This window comes from Sceloporus undulatus, chromosome 2, assembly GCF_019175285.1.
Source record: "Sceloporus undulatus isolate JIND9_A2432 ecotype Alabama chromosome 2, SceUnd_v1.1, whole genome shotgun sequence".
In the NCBI taxonomy this organism is placed as follows: Eukaryota; Metazoa; Chordata; class Lepidosauria; order Squamata; family Phrynosomatidae; genus Sceloporus; species Sceloporus undulatus.
In genome coordinates this window covers 231,303,568-231,325,892 of record NC_056523.1, presented here as the reverse complement: position 1 = coordinate 231,325,892, position 22,325 = coordinate 231,303,568, and the positions used below count along the sequence as shown (strand labels likewise).

Sequence of the window (22,325 nt, the reverse complement as noted above, 5' to 3'; positions counted from 1 at the left end):
CCTCTATCCTACTCTAAACTATGCCCTATTCAGAGGTGGTATTTGACCTAGCAATAGTGCCCTGTGTGTGAAAAGGAGTGTGAAATTAAATGCAGTAGGAACAGTTATCCCTTCTCACCTAGTTTTAGCTTTTGTTCTTTAGCTTATTATTAACTGTCCTTGAGTCGACCTCGACTCATAGTGACCCTGTGGAACGCTTCTCCAGCACCACATCTCAAATGAACAGATTTTTCTTCTTATCCATCTTTTTCACTGTCCAGCTCTCACATCTATACATTGCGATGGGGAGCACATGGCTTGGACAATTCTAACTTTAGTGCTCAATTTATTCTTAAGGCTCTTTTCTAGCTCTTTCATGGCTGCCTTTCCAATTCTTTGTTTTAGAATCATAGAATCCCTTAGTTTGGAAGACACCTCAAGAGGCCACTGAGTTCAACCCATGACACGCAAGAACATATAGAATCAAAGCACCCCCAACAGATGGTCCCCCCTGTCTCTGTTTAAAAACCTTCAAAGGAGACTGCACCACCCTCTAAGGGAGCATGTTCCACTGTCAAACAGCCCTTACTGTCAGGAAGTTCTTCCTAATGTTAATGTAGAATCCCTTTTCCTCTAGTTTGAATCCATTGTTCCAGGTCCTATTCTCTGGAGCAGCAGAAAACAAGCTTGCTCCATCCTCGATATGACACCCCTACAAATATTTAAATGGGGCTATCATATTATCACCTCTTACCTCTCTCTTCTCTAGGCTAAACATACCTAGCTCCTAAGCTGCTCCTCATGATTTCCAGAGCTCTCACCATTTTGATCTCCCTCCTCTGGACATGCTCCAGCTTTTCAACATCCTTTTTGAATTGTGGTTGCACCGAATTGGGCACTGTATTATTGGTGAGGCCTGACCAAGGCAGACTAAAGTGATGCTATCACTCCCCTTGATCATTGATACAACCTTGAACCACATTAGCTTTTTTAGCTGCTGCATCATACTGTTGACTCATGTTCAACCTGTGGTCTATTAGGACTTATCTCTTTACTGCCGTCTCTGTTCTGAACAATGTTTGATCCAAGGTATAAGAAATCACTAACCATCTTTTGAGGTAGGGGAGGATGCCTCACAACTACTTTAAACAAACTGTGAATGATTCCAATTGCCAGACTTGCTGCTGTTTCATGCAGACAAAAGTCATTTCCCTCTCGCCTCCCTTTGCCTTCTAAGAGAGAAAACAACTGAAATCATCAAGCAGAGAGGCGCAAGCCTTAATTACATGGATGGCACCAACGAGAAAACCAGAAAGGTCACAACAATTTGGAGAATGAGCACATGCTAGAAAGAGATCCCTGGGGCAGCATTACCAAATGTTTCTGCACACATCAAGGGAAAGCACCACCCTTTGTATGTCAGCTTTGTTGGCTCCACACGAGGAACCATAAAGGAATGGGAGCCACACACACACACACACACACCCTTTCCTTCCCACACAGGCCCACTGTTTATTTAAACAAGCATAACTGAGTGTAAATGAAGAACAGAAATCAGGCCAGTGGAGAGGGGGAACCCCAAAAGGGTTAAACTAATGAATGGAATGGCAAGAAAACAGGATTCCTGAATGTTGTGGTGTGTTACTGTTCTGTCATTTGGGCCACAAAAGGGACACTGTAGCTGGGATGGAGAACTGTGGAGGATATGAAATTTTCTGCCCCGTGACCTTTGTGGGCTGCACAAACTTGATGAAACCCAACCCAAACCCAATCTCAGACATGCCTTGTTGAAGTCCAGTTCTGGTTAGGAAAAAAAGTTTCATTTTTCAAAGTTAAAAAGTATGGAGAAAGGGGGAAGGCATTTGCAACCTATTTAAAGAGTGAATCCCATCTTCCCAGCGAGTCAATTCACTCCGTCAGAAAAAGAGCAGTGTGAGGAGTTCAGAAAGGCCAACAAGGGTCACAAAAACAGCCGTTTGCCCATCCCTGCTTTGGCTCCTTCCTTCTGGTTTTTGGGTGGAGTATGTTCTACTTCAAAGAGTGTGGCGCAGCCTTTTTGCAGCACACATTGCATTCCCAAAGTCCCTCCAAGCTTATGTACTCATCAAGTGGGTTTTCTCTGGCCAGCTCAAACACGAGTCAGAAGAACGCAGGCACATTCATTTCAGATTTTCCTTGCCATCAAAGGCAAGTGTTAGCCATGTTACGTATTATCAACAAAAAAATGAACGAATGTGTTGAAATTATAAGCTGACAAACTCGATTAGAGAAAGTTCATTAAATACTTTTAAGAAGGAATAGGAGTTGAGAATTAATTTTATGCTAAATTAATGAGGTGAAATAACATATTTTAGGTTTTGAAAAGTAGTAGCCTGAATGACAGAAATGTAATTTATATATCTATCTAGATGAAGTAGAACAGTTTGATAATAACAACCATTAGCGGGTAAGTTGGAAGTCATTTGTTTTTTGCTTTTTTTCTGTATCAATTTGTGTGGTTTATTAATATATGTAGTATGCAGGTGTGTGTAGTTTGGTAGGTTACTGTAGTGTTGTCTTATATGTTGATTTATTTCTGGAAAGTTTTTGTTTAATAAAGATATTTTAAAAAATGAGATCCCTTGAATTCAGATCTAGACTCCTCCTCCTTGTTCAGATCTCCTCTGTATTCACTGGATTTGTCTATCTTTGCACTAAGAGGTAAGGCTGACCAAGTTAGGGACACTGATTGATTAGATTATTCATCTGATCTGATTTTTTCCTGTCTCCATAACCAACTGTTAATATATTCATATTATTAACTTTATTTATGCCCTGCTTCCCCTAAAAAAATTGATGCTCAAGGGGCGTGCAATTTTAAATAAGTAAAACATAGCTGTTGTTGTGTGCCTTCAAGTAGTTTCTGACTTACGGTGACCTTATTACAGGGTTTTCTTGGTAACGCTGATTCAGAGAGGTTTTCCCTTTGTCTTCATCTGAGGCTGAGAAAGGGTGACTTCCCTAGTGGGCTTCTATGGTGGCGCAGGGATTTGAACCCTAGACTCCAAAGTCATAGTCCAATGCCACACTGGCTCTTCTCCAATATAACTAAAAGCATATAAAGGGTCCAAAACACACTGCAGAAATAATCCAGTTTGAGACCCCTTTAGCTGTCCTGGCTCAATGCTAGGGAATTCTAGGAACTGTAGTTTTGTGAGACATTTAACCTTCTCTGTGAGAGAGTTCAGGTGCCACAACAAACTATAATTCCCAAGGATTTCCTATCATTGAGCAAGGGCAGTTAAAGCAGTCTCAAACTGGATCGTTTCTCCCATGTGTTTTGGGCCAGGGTCAACATAATTAAAGCAACTTAAAGCATACACTCTAAGGGAGAAAAACCAGTTAACAAACAGTTCGACGAAAACAATGCAATGCAATTTGGAAGAACTTTCTTTAGAAACCATAAGTTCTAAAAGCATGTTGGCATAAATAAGTCTTTACCTGCCAATGGAAGAATAGCAAAGTCTAGCCTTCCAGAGTCTAGACCAGTGGTCCCCAAACTGTGCCCTTCCGCTCCCAGAAGCGTAAACCATGTTGGCCAATAGTCTGGGATTCTGGGAGCTGAAGTCCAAAATCCCTTAAAGAGCACAGTTTGGGGACCACTAGTCTAGACTTCAGGGGCAGTCACTGAAAAGGTTCTGTTCTTGAGTCCTCACCAACTGTCCCTGTGAAGGTGATGGGACTGAGAGAAGGGCCTCTCCTGAGGATCTCAGGCTCTAGGAAGGTTCATTTGGGAAGACACGATCCATCAGATAGTCTGGACCTAAAGCGTATAGGTCATATGCGGCACTGTAAATTGTGTCTGCAAACAGTCTATGGAGCTACTGTTGCAAAAGGAGTTCTGTGATCTCCATCATAGAGTTGGAAGAGACCTCAAGGACCATCAACCCCGTTCTGCCATGCAGGAAGACACAACCAAAGCACCCCCAACAGATGGCCATCCAGCCTCTGTTTAAAGACCTCCAAAGAAGGAGACTTCACCACTCTCTGGGGGAACGTCTTCCACTGCTGAACAGCTCTTAACGTCAGGAAATTCTTCAAAATGTTGAGGTTATCCCAGCACTCTGGGTGTTGAACACTGAACAAACCAAAGTATCCAAACACTCTTCCAATGCAGTCCTGTGCAGCAATGGCATCACTAGGTTTTGGTGTCACCCGGTGCGGGAACTCATGGTGTCCTCTCCCATTGACCTTCTCCCATATCACACCCATACAGAATCCTTAGTAATGTTTTTTGTACTAATTTACTCATAAATGGTAATTCCCATGTATTGGTGAGAGTTGTGACATAAACAAGCAAAATTAAAATGATACCCTTACTTTACAATCTCATACACACAGAATAAATGTGTTTACATGTACATACTGTAGTTCCATGTGGTTACAGTGAAAATTTGGTAAAATGTGTTTTTTTTAAAGAAAATGTAATAAAATCAAAACACAGCAATAGGAATAGCAAGTACATTTCTATACCGCTTATCAGTGAATTAAGCACTCCCTAAGCAGTTTACAATGTGTAAGCCAATTGCCTCCAACAAGCTGGGTACTCATTTTACTGACCTACAAAAGGATAGACGGATGAGTGGATCTTGGATAACCTCCTCTAGGATCGAACTTACAACGTTGTGGCTGCAGTACCAGCATTTAAGCACTCCTTTGATCAACAAATTAATTTTAAAAAATTAAATATTGAAATTTTAAATTTTAGTTTTAAAAAAATGGGGCCTCTCCTTTCTCCTCCCAGTGATGCTCACCCCACTCACCCAATCTCTTCACCAATACAGCCCGTTTCTACTGAAATGCAGATGTTTGAGGAGCAGTGGTGTCACCTGATGTGGTGCACACACCCTATACTCCCTAGTGATGCCACTGTCACGAAGAGCCCATTTCAGTAATCCAAGTGGGATGTCACCAAGCCATGGGCCATCGTGGCTAGATCAGGCATCTCCACGAATGGGTGCAATGAGAGCATTTGCTTTAAGCATGGAAAAGCACTCCTGGTTGCTGCAGAAACCTCCAAGCGCGATGCTAAGTACAGGAGTATACCCAATTGCAAACCTGCATCTTCAGGAAGAATGTAACTCATCCAGCATATGTTAAATGCTTATTTTCTGATCTGCTCCTGATCAGGAACAGCTCTGTCTTGACTGGATTGAATTTTAATTTGTTTGCCCTCATCCAACCCTTTACTGATGCCAGACAATGGTTTAGAATCAAAAGAGCTTCCTTTGGAGATCAGTAGAAAATATGCCTTGCTCAAGCATAAAAATCTATTTGGTGGCCTTGGCCAAGTCATACTTTCTCAGGTTCAGAGGATGGCAATGGTAAACCTCCTCGGAAGAAACCTGCTAATAAAACCTAATGATAGGTTCACCTTAGGGTCACTATAAGTAAAAAAAAATGACTTGGAGGCACACAACAAGAAAAGAAAAGTAGAGCTGGATACATTTTCATCCTCAGGGGAAGGCAAGGACAAACCTCCTCTGAACAGATCTTGCAAAATAATAATAATAATAATAATAATAATAATAATAATAATAAACCATGGTAGGTTTGCCCAAGAGACACCATAAGTCAAACGCTACTTGAAGACACACATCAACAACCATCATTAGCATACTGGTGGCTCTGAACACGCAAATTCAATGGCCATTCACTAGATGGTCAGTAACATTAATCAAGCCAAACTTACCAAAACACACCACAAATACTGGATGTGCTGCTTTATTGTTTTGGAAGGAGGTTTAAGTGCAGACTTCCAATTTGCCTTCAAAATAGCTTCAGATTAGTCAATGCCATGTGGGCAAAGCGGTACAGCAACATTCATTCACCATGACTAAATAAACCCCTGATGCTTTGGTGGTAAAATTAGTGAAAGAGTCATGTCAAAGCACGATGTAACATGTGTGTGCTCCTGTGTCGTCTCAAAATACTGATTTTATACTATTTTGATTAGATAATTTTTATTATTTTTAAATGTTTATTAATGTTTTGATTTGAGAGCTGCCTTGGGTCCCTTGTTGGGTAAAAGGCAGCACAGAAGTGAAGTAAATAAATAAAATAATTGAATTAACAAATGGCATTAGGCACCTGGAGTGGCAAAAAGCCTTGGGCACAAAATCTCCCCACTTCTTTGAACTGTCTTTCTCCTATCTCCCCTCTCTTCCCTTAAGAAACACAGAAGCTGAGAATTTGTGGAAGCCTGTTGCTAGAAGTACTGGTAATTCCAGTCATCCCCACTTCCCCATGTAATGTAATGTTCAGAAGTAATCCAAAATGCTAGAATACTAAGAAGATTTGGAGATGTAGGAGTGCCATTTACACAGAAGACTACGTAAACACGCACAGAGAACTTTGAAAGCAAGATGTTTGAGAAAACAGATCTCTGGACAGGCAATGTAGCCATTATTTTATTGCAGCTGCATGGAAATAAGAAAGATGGGAAGAGGCATTGCTCAGGGTGAACAGGTGCCCTTCTTTTCCAGCACTTGCCCTACATTTCCACCTGCTGTACAGGAGGAATTTCAAAATGTCCTCCATTTTGAGCATAACTAATATACATTTATGTTAGTATTTGTAGCTTTTACTTTGTAATGTCTTCAATTTTTCCAGAATGCCCTTCATTTTTAGTGCCTTGTCCTCCTTTGCAGTTATGACATCTGATGTCATGTCATCCTGCTGTTGCTTCCTTGGTTGGTTTCAAAAAGGTGGCATAGAAATGCCTTAAATAAATTAAATTATTTGCCAGACTCCTCTTTGAAATCCTGGTGGGCCAGGAGAGAGAGAAGCAGCCCTTAAGTATTCAAAGTATTGTGTCAAGATTCAAGAGCACCCTTTGCTTTTTCAAAGATGAGAACAAGCTGTGCCAGAGTATCTGTTGCAAGCAACCGTCACCAAGTGACACTGCTTATAAATCAAGAATGCACTTTCTAATTTACTTATTATGAGGGGTACAGAAGAAGAATGCAATCACCAGGAAAAAACGTTTTGTGCTTTTGTCAGGGTAAACGTGAAGCTTGCGAAATGATTTAAACACATTCTGAAGCTCTTATAATCAAAATAAATAAATAGGTTTCAATAGTAGTTGTGAGGAAGTCTGTTAAGGAGACAAGAAACCTTTGATCAAAATCACTTTTCCATTTTTTACACATTTTTGTCTTGATACTTAAACTAGCATCCATTCCTTCAGCTCAAGAAACATTTTGGCTGCGGAAGCTGTTTCTAACATTTAAAAAGGTTCCAAAGATGTATCCAGAGTGTGCCAAAATCCTTTTGCCACTCAATAGCTTGTTATTTTAAGTGCCAAACCACCAACTGTCAGTATTGGGAAGACAAGCATGGAACCTTAAAGTTGGAACATTAACAACAAATTCAGAGAAAATATTTATATAAACTACAAGTCACACCAATGCTTCCTCTCCCATCCGGCTGCATGCACCTATGCACAGGCTTACATCTGTCTCACACCTCAAGGCAGTTAGACATCAAGGGAGGCTCAATCAAAACATCTCACAGAATGGGGACAATATTTCAGAATCCCTAAGTAACTAGGATTTTTGCTGCCCTGGCCGAGAAATGTATGAAAGAGTACCCAGAACTGGACACAGTATTATTCCAGGTGAAGTCTGATCAAAGCAGAATAGAACGGTACTATTACTTCTTTCGATATAGACACTATACCTCTATTGATACAACCTGTTGGTAATACAGTGGACCCTTGTTAAACACTGGGGTTTGGTTCCAAGATCCCCTACGTATAACAAAATCTGTGTATGCTCAAGTCCCATTAAATATAATGACATAGCAAAATGGTGTCCCTTATAAAAATGGAAAATCAAGGTTTGATAGTTGAAATTTATACTTTTTTGAACATTTTCAAACCGTGTATGCTTGAAACCATGTATAAAAAAATTTGTGTATAAGAAGGGCCGACTGTATATATAAGTTGATGATTAAAAGTATGCAAAAGGATCTTGTAGCACGTTTGCACCAACTGTGTGAAATGCGCTTTTGTAGACAAGATCTATTTTCTTGGATGCAGGGTTTGAACTTATGCTGAGAAAGAACTTTTATAATTAGACTGTATGAATACCTCTGGAAATGCAAAACCTGTGTGTGTTTGGGTTGTGGGGGTTAGTGAGATACTGAATTACATTCAAATTGGTCCCAAGAATACTACAGATAATCTAGACAAGTTATACATTCGAGTAAACAGGAGATTTGGGAAATTGTAAAATATGGTGTCAGTAGTGTCAGTGTTGGACTGTGACTCTGGAAGTGAGGGTTCGATTCCCTGCTTTGCCATGAAACCCACTGGGTGATTTTGGGCAAGTCACATGCTCTCAGCCTCAGAGGATGGCAATGGCAAGCCCCCTCTGAAAAAAATTTGCCAAGAAAAATCCAGGATCGCCATAAGTCAGAAACAACTTGAAGGCACATTACAACAACAACAACATGGGAGCCATCAGAAAAATGGTTGCTGTGGCAGCCATAGCAAGTCTCCCCCCATCCCAGACTGGAAGGCACTGAACACACACAGAAATAAAGGTAAAATTGGTTACCAGTCTCTCCTGACATACTACACACATTATAACACAAGACACTTTAGCCAGTTTTAACATCTCTCCTTTTCTGGTTCCCAGCCTGCACACACAATTCAAAACTCACCATTCATATGGTCATCCACCCACCCTGGCCTCAGGCAACATTTTCCCTCCTGCCCTTGTCCCTCAATGATCATCATTACAGCTTAACTTGTCACTTCACCACCATAACCACAGGTTTTGCATTTCTAGGGGTATTCATAGAGTCTAGTTATAAAAGTTCTTTCTAGACATCAGTTGAAACCATGCATCTGAGAAAACAGACCAGGTCTATGTAAGCTTATGTTACAACTCCTTTCACACAGTTGGTTTCAAAGGTGCTACACGATCCCTTTGCATACCTTTAATCACCAAATTATATGTATTACCAACAGTCTGTATCAACAGAAGCATAGTATCTAAATCGAGGGAATTAATAATACCACTCTCTTCTGCTTTGGTCAGGCCTCACCTGGAATACTGTGTCCAATTCTGGGCACCACAATTCAAAAAGGATGTTGAGAAGCAAGAGCATGTCCAGAAGACGACAACCAAAATGGTGAATAATAATAACCACAAACTCCTATGAGGAGCAGTTTAGGCAGCTGGGTCTGTTTAGCCTGCAGAAGAGCAGGTTAAGAGGTGATATGATAGCCCTGTTTAAATATCTGAAGTGGTGTCATGTTGAGAATGGAGCAAGCTTGTTTTCTGAAGCTAGAGAGTAGGGCCCAGAGCAATGGATTCAAACTACAGGAAAAGAGATTCCACCTAGACATTAGGAGGAACTTCCTATTAGTAAGAGCTGTTTGACAGTGGAAGATGCTCCCTCAGAAGGTGGTGGAGTCTTCTTTGGAGGTTTCTAAACAGAATTTGCACAGCCATCTGTTGGGGATGCTTTGATTGTGTGTTCCTGTGCAGTAGAATTGGACTGGATGGCCTTTGTGGTCTCTTCCAACTTTATGATTCTACGATTCTATGGATAGAGGACACAACTGTAGCTTCTTAGGCCAAACCAAAGGAATGGATGAATTTATACAGCAGGAGGGTGTTAAAGATCAAAATCTTCTATGATCTCAGCTTTCTATTACATAACTGCTTAATAGAAATTATGATTCAGTAATTAACTTGGTTAAAATAGAAGTGTTCCTTTGGGGAAAGTTTACGTTAAGTATGTTAGCTTCCATTAAAATCATGATACTTCCTAGGTGCCTCCTCTCCTTTTTCTGATTAACTGGTTAACTAAAATAGCAAGAGTTAATCCTAATAAAATAGCAAGAGCTAAGTGTAAAATTCAGCAATAATGGGAAGAAATCCACATACCCCAAAGCCTCACCAGAAAGAAATCCAATTAATGGGATTCTCTTTCTCCACAATCTTAAACTGCATTGCACAGCTTGCCAAATTAAACCATTAGTCCACATCAAGAATGATGGCTCTGTTCCATTGGTGTTGATGGGGGCTCTGAAACCAGTTCAGTTTCAGCATGGCATGCCATTCATACCACCCACCTGCTCATTACTAGCAAAGATGTATTTATTTGTTTAAATTTCAAATTATTTCATTTTGTGTAAGTGTCCTGCCCTTGCCCCCCAGTTTTAACATAATTGTGCATGGTGTGAGTTAGTTCAATACGTATATCTTTGCAAGTACCACAGGCAAGCTTAATTTTCTGTATTAACAGTATTTTCTATTAAAAGAAAAGAAGGAAGCTGTACATAAATGAAATCCTACAATGATTTAGCATGAACTCCAGGAAAAAGAAGTGCAATGAACCAAGGTCTTCATACATTCACACCAGAAAACGGAAGAGCTGCTGTGCCCATTGGTTGCAAACACTGGTTTCTTTAAATCTATGAAGGTGTTGAACTAAAATGCATCTAAACCCGCAATGCAATCCCCCTCATGCCACTGCTTCACAAATCTTTCTGTTGAACATGAAGGTTGGCACAGGCTGGGAGCCTGAATGGACTTAAAGGGATCCAAAGATCAGGAACATTGCATATTAAAAAATAAAAAACAGTTTAAATGATGGGAGGCCATAAACTGGTCAATGGAGTGATCTCAAAGAAAAGTGGGATTTAAACTAGATTTAAAGCAAAAACAAAAACCCGCAAATGCCCTAAGTTTATCAGACAACATCACAGTTAAAGTGAAATAACACAGTTAAAATGAATGCAAAGCAGAGAAAACTAGCAGCTTTTAACTTTTGGAACTTCCCAAAAGTAAAAAGATGTCATTTTTCTCTTGATAGGGACACAATAATAATAATGCTTTCTTGCTTCTGTACTTTGCTTTGCAAAAGAGGTTTATGTTCAGTTTAACTTTGTGTGATTTTACTTTGGGGGTCATTTAGTGTGATAAACTTCCTGCATTTGCAAGTTTTCTTTAAATTCGAATCTAGTTTAAATCCCGTTTTCAGCGGGATCTCCCTAGTGTGATAAACTTAAATGCTAAAACAAGTTTCCTAATGAAACATATTCAGGGGTAGCTGTGTTGGTCAAGCAGCAAAATACAACAAAATCCACAAAATGGTACGGTAAAACTTTCCAATTGTCAAGATTTTGTATTTTGTTGTATTTTGCTATATGGCCAACACAGCTACCCCTGAATAGGTTTCCTGTATTTGAAGATACCAAATTTTACTGCAAGAGGGGAAACTTTAAAAAGAGGCAGCTAATAGTCTGGGACTTAACTCTTTGGGATTTCTACCACCAACCCTTTCATTTGGACTAAAACTGGCAGATTATATATAGCTAGCACCTAACAGTTTTTTTTCCTGATGTAACAATATAGGGACGTCTTGAGATATCTTAAGAAAGCGGAAGTTAGCTTTGCATGGGGCAAGGACAGCAACACCAAAAATTTCAATAGAATAGTAGCAGGGTGCCAGGAAAAACTGCCCCAGCTCTATTTTCTGAAACCTACTTTTCAGAAGCAGAAGCACTGGAGCACAATATTTTACACTCCAGTTTCCAACAAGTGACCTGGAAGGATATTGCAGCCTGAGAAATCCAAAACAATCAAAATACAAAGGTTATCTAATACTTAATGGCAAAAGTTATCTAACATGGCAACTACAGTGTGTTGTCTGTTTCAAATCCAACAAAGAACCCACATTTAAATATTTATTTAAAATCTGCATCATCTGCATCATCCTGGAATGAATCATCCTGGAACCACCCTCTTGAATCCTCCTTCCCAAAAAGGGGAGAAAATAGGTTTGTTTGTTTTTAAAGGAGTGGCCTTAGAGAATACTATCAGCAATTCAGCATGCCTTCCTTGAGCAAATGAAACTGAGTGAAGCAACTATGAGGTGATAGTTCTAAAATGAACATCCTATATCTAACCCAGGGTGACCAGAGATGCTCAAGTCCCATTAAATACAGTGCCATAGTAAGAAGGTGTCCCTTATATAAAATAAGAAATTCAAGGTTTGCTTTCTTGAATTTATATAGTTTTAAAATATTTTCAAACTGAGGATGCTTGAATCTGTAGATAAAAATCTGTTGATATGGAGTACTGACTGTTAATAGACTGGAGAGTGTCTAGCAATTAAATTGATCCTAATAATAGTCAAAATGCTAACCTTAGGCAGGAGCATATTGCTCCAACGGTATTGTCATTTCACATGGAACGGCAATGGGCCCTTGGTATCCACTGGACTTTGGTCCCAGGACCCCCTGTGGATAACAAAATCCATGGATGCTCAAGTGCCATCAAATGCAATGGCATAGTAAAATGGTGTCCCTTATATAAAATGGCAAAATCAAGGTTTGCTTTTTGGAATTTCAAGCTGCGGATGGTTGAATCCATGGATAAAAAAATCCACAGATATGGAGGGCCAATTGTATTACATGTGAAAAATTATGTCAAGCAGTAGCCTTGTCCAGAGACAGGCTTCTCTCAATATTTCAAGACTCTGGCCAGTTTCCTGGTTAAAGCTTTACAAGTTCCTAAGGTTACTCTGTTTAGGCAAAGATTCCATCATTGTCAATACACAAGATAATTACTTTATTTACTTTCTTTCTCTTCTGCCAACAAAGCTCAACAGGGCGAGTTCTCATAGATCATCATAGCTTCATAGAGTTGGAAGGTTGCCCAAGGATCAGCCAGTCCAACTTCATTCTGCCATGCAGGAATACACAATCAAAACAACCCAAACAGATGGCCATCCAGTCTCTGTTGTTTAAATCCCACTCAGCCTTGGAAACCCACTGGATGATCTTGGACAACTCACACACTCTCAGCCTCAGAAGAAGACAATGGCAAACCCCCTCTAATTGCCAAGAAAACCCCATAATAGGGTCACCATAACTCAGAGCCAGGTTGAAGGCACATCACAACAAGAAATATCAACCAGAACCTGATGCAAGATAATCGGGGATTACAATAAATGCAAGAACATTCATCATCATAATAATAATAATAATAATAATAATAATAATAATAGAAAACATTATAAACTTGCATAATAATAATTAGAAAACAATAACACCAAAAGCAAAAATTTAATACATGTGTTGATAGGTATGGTAATTTCTCAGCAGTGGCCATTTTGCTGAACTACAACCAGGAGTAGGGAGAATATGCAAGCCTGTTGTCTAGCAAATCTCCTCCCCTATTTTGGCAGATGGAAGGGAGGGAGGAAGAAAAGAAGAATAAGAAGGAAATTGGGCAAGGGAGAGAGGAGAGTACAGTGGGCCTTCCACATTTGCTGGATTTAGGGGTGTTTTACCTGAGAGAACACCCCTCTAGGAATTTCTAGGTCCTCCACTGCAACTCTATTGCTAACATCAGGTAGAAATTGACCACAGAATTGCACTGGAGAACCAAGAAATGCCTGGAGAGGTACTATCTCTAGGAATCAATAGAGCCTCCAGTGTGACACCATGGTCAATGTTCGGCAGAGTCATGCTAGAGGGCCTAGACATTCCTAGAGAGAGTATATTAATCAAATCTGTGAATAATCATATTTGCAAAAGTCAAAGCTGCAAATGTGAAGGGTCGACATGGGAAGAGGGAGGGGTGATGTGCCAGAAGACCCCCTTCTTTGGGGGGGGTCCATGTTAAAATGCTTTTGATGGTGTTGCGCAGCGCGTGAGGCACCACCTCAACGTTTGGCACTAGATTTTCCACCTTCGTGATTGCAGTCAGCAGCTTGTGAGCTGGAGAAACACCTCTCCCTTTCTGAATGAGCAAAGAGACAATGTAAACCTCTCTCAGATGAGGCTTTTATTCTGAGAAGAAGTCCCACTGTGTACAACAATATACACATGGACAGCATCCACCATCCGCACTAGTAACAACCCTCTCTGAGGTCAAATGCCCATCACTACTCTAGCAAAGGCTCCATGCCTCTCCTTGTGGGGCCACAAAGGATCCAGCCTCCCTGCCTGAGGGACTTCTCAGACTGGCAGCATCCTTCAGTACTTTACAGCACTTGTTGACTATCTTTTTTTATGTCTCTTCCTGTTTAAATGCCTAATCATTATGGCTCACAGTAACTTATTATTATTATTATTATTATTAACCTTTATTTATGAAGCGCTGTAAATTTACACAGCGCTGTACATACAATCTTTTAGTTAGACGATTCCCTGCCCTCGGGCTTACAATCTAAAAAGACATGAACACAGAAGGAGAAGGGAGTGGTGACGGGAAAGGGTAAGAGGTCCAGCAGTTCCTCTCTACCTCCAAGGCCTGGACCAAGGCAGAGGCTTCATAATGGATGGTTAATTGTTTTCCAGGGAAAATACATACTCTTTAATGCATGGTTACTATTAAAACCCACATTGTACATTTTCCTTGTGACTCTATAGCCCAACAGTCCATAGGGGAAATAATCTGTCCCTCACTATCTCTCATGTCTTCTTCTGGTCCAAAGGGAGCAAAGAGTAACTAGGGAACAAGTTCTCTGATTATGAATATTTGGCCCAAGAACCACTAATTTCCAATACTTAACTAAGGAGATTACTGTGTGAGGCCCTAGTGATGGAAATAAAGCAGAATTACAACATATAATTCCTCTCCTTTTTGCATGACGTTGGCATCTCACGAATCCTTCCTCCCTGCTTCTGAAACATCATGAACCTTCCGGTTTAGTGAAGAAGCCAGGTTTCACTGTATTTTGGCAGGTATTAATTTACTTATTTATATATATTTCTGGTAATGATCATCATCCAGATAATAAAGTTGCAATGTGTGGTTTTTATAATTAAAACAATAGCATGGAACTCAAGAACCATGAATCACTGGAAATGAGTTGCCCAAAGAATCTCACCATTACAGGTTTGCTCTCATCATTACTGGTAGAAGTAAAATAAAATAAAATAAAATAAAATAAAAATGCATGCACAAACCAGGAAGAAAGAGACTGGAGGCTGGCATCATGTGCATTGTGTGGTAAACAGAAACTGGAAACGTTCATCGAAAACAAGGACTGTTGTGCTATTGAAAGGTATGCAGAAATAAGTGCATAAATAGTGTTATGGCTTCGTTTTAATAACCGTGTTAAAGAAATTTCATGATTACACCGCAAAAGCACTCTTCTTTGGTCATCTCCTAACCTGTCACTAATGACTAAATGTAAATAACCTATCTTAAACTGGAGGCAAGGATGTGGTGGCTCAAGTGGTTAAGATGCTGACTCTGTGTATTGCAAGATTGGCAGGTTGGCAGTTCGAGGCCCGAGTGCCGCATGATGGGATGAGATCCCATCACTAGTCCCTGCTTCTGCCAACCTAGCAGTTCGAAAGCATGTAAATGCAAGTAGATAAATACGTACCACTCTGGCGGGAAGGTAAACAGCATTCTGTGCAATCATGCTGGCCACATGATCACAGAGTAGTGTTTGACAACGCTGGCTCATCGGCTTAGTAAAGGAGATGAGCACTGCTCCTTATGGTCGGACATGACTTGACAAGCTTGTCAATGGAGAATACAGTACCTTTACAAAAGATAAGGCCATCATACTGCCATGTGCAGTGTTTTCAAAGGTACACTGCCATTGATCACTGATGTTTCATTCAGCTACCATGGCCAATAGCCACTTACATCCTCCATGAATTTGTCTACAAGCCTTTTCAAACACCTTGATAACAGCTTGAGGAACAGGGGCCTAGACTCTTCTATTCATTTAAACCATATTTACGGTACCTTTTTAAGACTCAGGGTGCTTTCTAACAAAAGTAAAATGACATCACAAGTGTCCATATACAACTTAGTCCCTTCATATACATCTGCTCTGAAAATATCCACATATACATCTATATGTGTGTGTTTTTCCCAGTGCTCCCCTTCCTAATACCTACATCTACTTTAAAGAGAGACTGAGGAGTAGGAGAGAGGACTCAAGAGAGAATGGTAGCTTCCTGCTACCTGTAACTAATATATCGAGACTGAGGAGTGGGAGATGTTGCTGCCTTCCAGTTCCCAATGCCTTTCCTCACTAGCTACTGAGACTAATGGGCATTGCAATCCAACAAAGTATGGAGGACCACAGATTGCTCACTTCTCCTGTGGACTGTAAGTTGTTAGTACATGGGTCCACTTGTCGTACTTGGCCAGTGTGACTATTAAACTCTCCAAGGTTCCAGAAAAAAGTACTGTATTGTACAATACAAAGCAGAATTAATCTGTGGGATTTTCAAATCTTGCTCAGTAAAAATGCAAACTATGGAGACTTCATTGTTTGAAACAAAAACAACAGCAACCGACCATTCATATCTTCAGCAATTTACAAATAACATGATCTTCAGCAACTTACAAATAATCAGACATGAAAGTGCCATGATGTTTCAAGAACAAGCAGGCACCTGAGACTGTGTCATCTGTATTTACAGAACAATAATTACTATGCATTTCCCTAACCCATCATTTTCTTGAGGCGTCTAGACTAGAGATACTGCAGGGTAAGGGAGAACAGGGAGAATCAAAATGATTAAATCAGTATATAATGCAGTGGTTCCCAACCTTCCTAATGCTGCAACCCTTTAATACAGTTCCTCATGTTGTGGTGACCCAAACCCATGAAATTATTTTTGTTGCTACTTCATAACTAATTAAATAGGTGTTTTCCAATGGTCTTAGGTGAACCCCTTGAAAGGGTCATTCGACCCCCAAAGGGGTCCCAACCCACAGGTTGGGAACCACTGATATAATGAGCCATTGGTATCTACTGAGGTTTGGTTTCAGGACCCCCCACTACGTGGATACCCAAATCTTTGGATGCTCAAATCCCATTATATACAATGGGGTTTTAAAATGGTGGTGCTGTCATTGTTGTTGTTTCTGACGTAGGGCAACCCTAAAGCAAATCTATCATGTTTTTTTCTTGGCAACATTGGTTCAGAAGGGGTTTGCCATTGCCTTCCCCTGAGGCTGAGAGCATGTGACTTGACCAAAGTCACCCAGTGGGTTTTATGGCTGAGCAAGGAATCGAACCCTGGTCTCCAGAGTCATAGCAGTCCATCACTCAAACCACTATGCCATGTTTGCTCTCAGTAAGAAAAAAAAAAAAGCCAAGAAGCAAACCTTAGCAAAATCAAGGTATGCTTCTTGGATTTTTATATGTATGTATGTATGTATGTATGTTCAAGCTATGGAAGATTGAATCTGTGGATAAAGACTACGTGGATACAAAAATCCAACTGTATATCCTTTTCATGTATAATTGGCAACAGGGTTTCAAAAGTAACGGCACCTCAAGTTTGGATGCAGAAAATTGCAACCAATTTTAGGCAGCAGTCCGGATATGCAGAGATGGAAGCAGAGGGCAACCAAAGAGAGAAGTAGTCAGCATGCTCCTCTCCTCATGCATTTACTCATGGCAGATTAGTACAGCCTGAATGGGGCTAGACAGACAAATATGGGACTTGATTCAAGTGCGCATGAAGCAAAAAACTACAAGCATTCCTGGCTCACTCAGGTGTGTATCTGCATTATATACTTCTGTTACCTATTTGTCATCACCACACAGCTAGAAAATGATGCAATGCAAAAGATCGATTATACTTCATACAATCTACTGTACAATGCAAAAGATATGTTATGGTTCATACAATCCCTTAACACAGTACTCTCTTGCTCATTCAAAGAAGACGATTTCCTTTCTTCCTTCTCAATGGCTGCTTCCAAATCCCTACCTACTGTTTATTTGGGCAGGCATTTGGTTTTTATTACGTTGTGTCAGATGGAGCTTTTAATGGGGGTAGTGTCGTGTTTCTATTTTATTATGCTTTAAATGTGTTTCAGAAACTGATTTTAACTTGTGTCTTGAAACACAACCCTGGCTTAATACTGTTTCAACCTTTTTATTAACATGGTTTTTTTTTAATTGTAATGTGTTTTTAAATGATTATAAGCCACCTTGAATCCTGTTCTGGGAGAAAGGTAGAATGTTGATTAATATTTCCAGATTGATCTTTTGCTTCCAGACTCCTCTGGGCTTATTGTCATTTATATTTAAGTCTCACCATACCTTCTCATATCTACTGTGCTTGTCTGCTATTTTTCCCTCTGCTGTGCTAATTTATAGAATGCAGCTAACTTTTAAGGTTTGAAGAGGTGCGGCTCAGAAATCTACTTCAGTCTGCATGATGAGTATACTGACCTTTCAAAAACAAGAAGCCTGAGTAGTAGTTCAGTGCAACACATTCATGGGTAAGTTACCAGGCTATTTCCCACTACAGGAGGTGATGGAGAAGGTGGGTAGAGCTGGCAAGTATTCCACGTTATAAGAGATGTTCCTTATTTAAGGACTGGAAAGCCTGGCCCTTGTAAGTATGGCAGGTGCTCTTTAGCATAAGGAGTATCTCCCAATTGAGCGTTTGGAAGCTTTTCCTTTAATACAGAGTAGTGTTTCCCAAACTTTAGCCCTCTAGATGTTTTGGACTTCAGGATTCCTGTCTGGTGGCCAAGCTGGCTAGGGTTTCTGGGAGTTTAAAGTTCAAAACACCCAGAGGACCAAATGTTGGGAATCACTGATATAGACTGTATAAGGTGCAACCTTCCCCCCATATTTTTTGTGATAGAAAAGTGTGCATCATGTAATGTGTGAGGGTAGATTGTATGTTATTTTTACAGGGGAATACATGGCTAAGTGAACATTTTGATTTGGTATTTAGGTAGGAGGAGACACAAATAGCTACTTCCTGATTGTCAAACCCTGACAATCATGAATTTCAACTGTCCCATACCGATGCTTTGAAAACTTGGCAATGCTGGCAGTAGGGTACTCCGTGTTTGAATGCTCTCTCATCTGGACTACCTCCTACATATGCAAAACTAGTACAACCCAGATGACTTTGTATACATAGAGGGCAGCACTGAAAGGCTTGATTCTGGCACCTGCAGTTCAACAAAAGGCAGGCTTCTCATATGGTTTCTTTCTCCAACCAAATTGAAAGAAGATGAAACTGATGTTCCTGGCCAACTAGTGCTCTAACCATTGAGCACTGCAGCATATTAGAGTATACCACATGACAGCCACACACTTATTACCTTTAAACGAATGCTTCTAAATCTATCAGATGTGGGAGACCCCAGGTGCCTGAAGTGGTACCATATTTATGTCCATAGGCTATAGTTGTTTTTTGCTTTCCTGGAAGCAACAAGGGCTCAGAGACTGGCACTAGTCCACAGACTACCACTTGGAGTTGCACTGCTTTAAATATTCAGATGTACCACTCAGAACCTTGAGCCAGTGTACAGTACTGGTTTGAGTGTTGGTCTAGGACTCCAAGAGACCACAGTTGAAATCCCTTGGGCAAGTCATACTCTCTTAGCCTCTGAGGAAGGCAATGGCAATCCCCTCTAACTCAATCTTGCAAAGAAAACCTTGTGTTAGAAGTGGTTTCATCACTCTCTCTGCCTCAAACAAATGTACCAAAAGAACACCTTTAACACTCTTTAAGAGATCTGTCTGGAAGGAAGCAATTACAGGTGAAGCGTAAGGTCCTGTCACTATGAAACTCCTCCTCAATGCTCAAGCATATGCAAACTTCATTTGCATGTATTGCTACTTGACATATTCCTTCATTTAACTTTGTTATCTCACAGAGAAATTTAATTAATAAGCTTTCCAGGATAGGAATATGGCTTTTCCAATGTTAATCTGGATGTTTACAGACTCATAGTGTTACCGATCACAAGACACCATACAACTATTCCTCCTGACCCTGAAATCACTCAGAAGAACATTTCCTAAGCATATGGCAAAAAGTAATTTCTCCAAAAATCAGCTGTTGTTGCTTTGAGCTATATTATGAGAATATCAGAAGGAAACCTCATTAAACTAAGCTTGAGCTTGGAATAATGTTTATTTGGGCTATAATTCCCAGAATCAGGCCATCCTTGGTAGGAGATTGTGGGACTTGTAGTCCAAAGGAATAGATTGTTTCTGAGCATTGGGCTCAAAGTATTGGACAGACAAATAGCAACTGTGTCTTGCATGCTCCCTGAGATGCTAAATAAAACTGATGCTGGTAAATACCATGCCTCTCATGTTTCAACTCTTTCTTCAGACCACCTATGTTCAAATGCCCAGAGCAACTGCAGGAACGCCAACACATGGGAGGAAGCACCAAAATGTGTCATGGGTTGTTACAAGAATCTGCAATTTTCTTTTAACACAATCTTTATGAAAACAGTATTGAGAGGAAAATAATTTTTTTTTAAAAGGAAAGACAGAACAACAATTACTACTCTTATTCTTATACTATTTCTGTATACCCTAAACATAAAAGACTTTGGAGTGTTGTTTTTCTCTAAAATAACACTGCCATGACTATGGAGTGAGTTCACAGACTAAACACACCTGACTTCCAAAGGACAGGGAACAGATTCTGAAAAGTTTAGAGAAAGGAAGGCAGTGAGACAGGTTAGTGACAGCATTAATACCTTTTTCATGGACAAAAGATAGAATGCAAAATCTTTCCTATTAAGGGTACTACTAATACCTTAATTTGGACTATTAAAATGTTACAGAAATGGCAAGTAAATGGCACTGGATTCTCTTAGGTCTCAGTCAGCTCTAGTCAACAGAAATGGAGAGAAAAAGCTATTAACTGTACATTCCAGCAAACTAAAACAGGTAACTTTTAATAACCTTTCTCTTCCCTGAGCCTGCAGCCTTCATCTTGCAGTTGCAAAGACCCACGCTGACTAACACAAAGGGTCAGTGGAACTCTATGTCTTCCCAATTCCCTAATTTTTGCAAGACCTTGCCTAGTGAAGTTCTGGAAAACAAAACCAAAACCAAAATAAATTCTTAGTGGTCCTAATAAATGTATCATAAACCAGTGTGGTGCAAAGTTTTGAATGTTGGACATGGGAGACTGGGGTTTGAGTCTCTACCCAGCCATGGAAACCTACTGGATAACTTTGAGGAAATCACACTCTCTTTATCTAGGGAAGTGCAATAGTAAACTTCCTCTGAATATATCTAGCCAAGAAAACTATAGGGTTAATACAATTTACAATTTATAAGGGTTGCCATTATGTGGTGCTGATTTGAATAACAACAACAACAAATCTATTGCCCATCTCTGTTTTTTGTTTTTAACTTATGTACCATGCAGTAACTTTACGTTTTATGGTTTTATTTTTACTGATTACAAGAAACAAGGCTAGGAATTAAAACTGCCTGTCCAAAATTTCAAGCAGCTAACAAAACATTACAAGCCAACACATCCACTGACAAAACACTGGATCAAAATGACACGACACTGGTGACCTGGAAGATTTTGTTTTAAAATGTTCTAGATTTTTAATTCCTTACCCCGTTCTGTGTTTTTTAAAAAACCTTTTAAGTATTTTTTGCATAAAACTCAAATAAAACTCAAGAAACAGATCAAAATCCATTTGCTTCTCCAGCTTTCCAAAGATTCCTAGACACTCTAAACTGTGGACCTACCTCAGGTGTCCCAAGCTATAATAGCGCGATTCTCCGTCTGTTGATCGAACCACCTTGACTGTGAACATTGGTTGCAGTTGCCTCAGTTCCAACACCACAATAGCAAGATAGTGAACAAAAAGTAGAGCATCCACCAAGGACACAGCAAACTGTACGATTCCTTGGTAATTGAGGTCCTTAGACTCCAAAATGCGAACACCATAAAACAGCCAGTAAGAGAACATCAGCAGAAATATGAGGACCAAAGTGAGGGTGCGGAACACAAACACTCTTGGGAGGTCTGCCTTGGGTTGGCGGAAAAAAAGAGCCCAGGTGCCAATCAAGAGGATCAGGAGTTTGAAAGCCACTGAGATGAAGAGTCCTTCGCAAGCTGTGCCACATGGCTCCAGCTCACTTCTCCACAGGATCTGGGGGAGCAGGATAAAGGCAATGGGAGTCAGGAAGACCAAAAGGCCCAAGATGGCAGCCAATGTTAAGACAAGGTAGCGCTTGCAGTCCAAGCCAACACTGTCCTCCAAGTCTTTGCTGAGTCCGGCAATGTCCTCCTGGGATATGCTATGCTCTGAGGTTCCTGTGATGGCTGTTGTGGTCTCGCCCCAGTTGTCATCCTGAAAGGAAAAGAAGATGACTCAGTTGTGTACTAGCTCTGGACATTCAGGGCACCTTCAGATGTCTCCCATTTTGTTACCTGAAAAAGGCACTCTCAATTCCGCAGCTCAGATGTATCGGTTAGTAGGGAGAAGCATGAGCTATTCACCCTGCTACACACACCGAGTGGGATGATGCCTTGGAGAAATGGGCACTGCATTTTC

At 40.3% G+C, this 22,325-nt stretch overlaps 1 protein-coding gene across 2 annotated transcripts in view; it reads right to left on the bottom strand.

The window, feature by feature from the left end:
- VANGL1 (VANGL planar cell polarity protein 1) overlaps positions 1-22,325 on the bottom strand; it is a 52,319-nt gene that overhangs the window by 14,394 nt on the left and 15,600 nt on the right. For both annotated transcript variants that reach the window (XM_042449804.1, XM_042449805.1), the window contains exon 4: positions 21,514-22,121. In XM_042449804.1, coding sequence (XP_042305738.1) covers positions 21,514-22,121 — 608 coding nt within the window. The remainder of the gene's footprint in view (positions 1-21,513; positions 22,122-22,325) is intronic.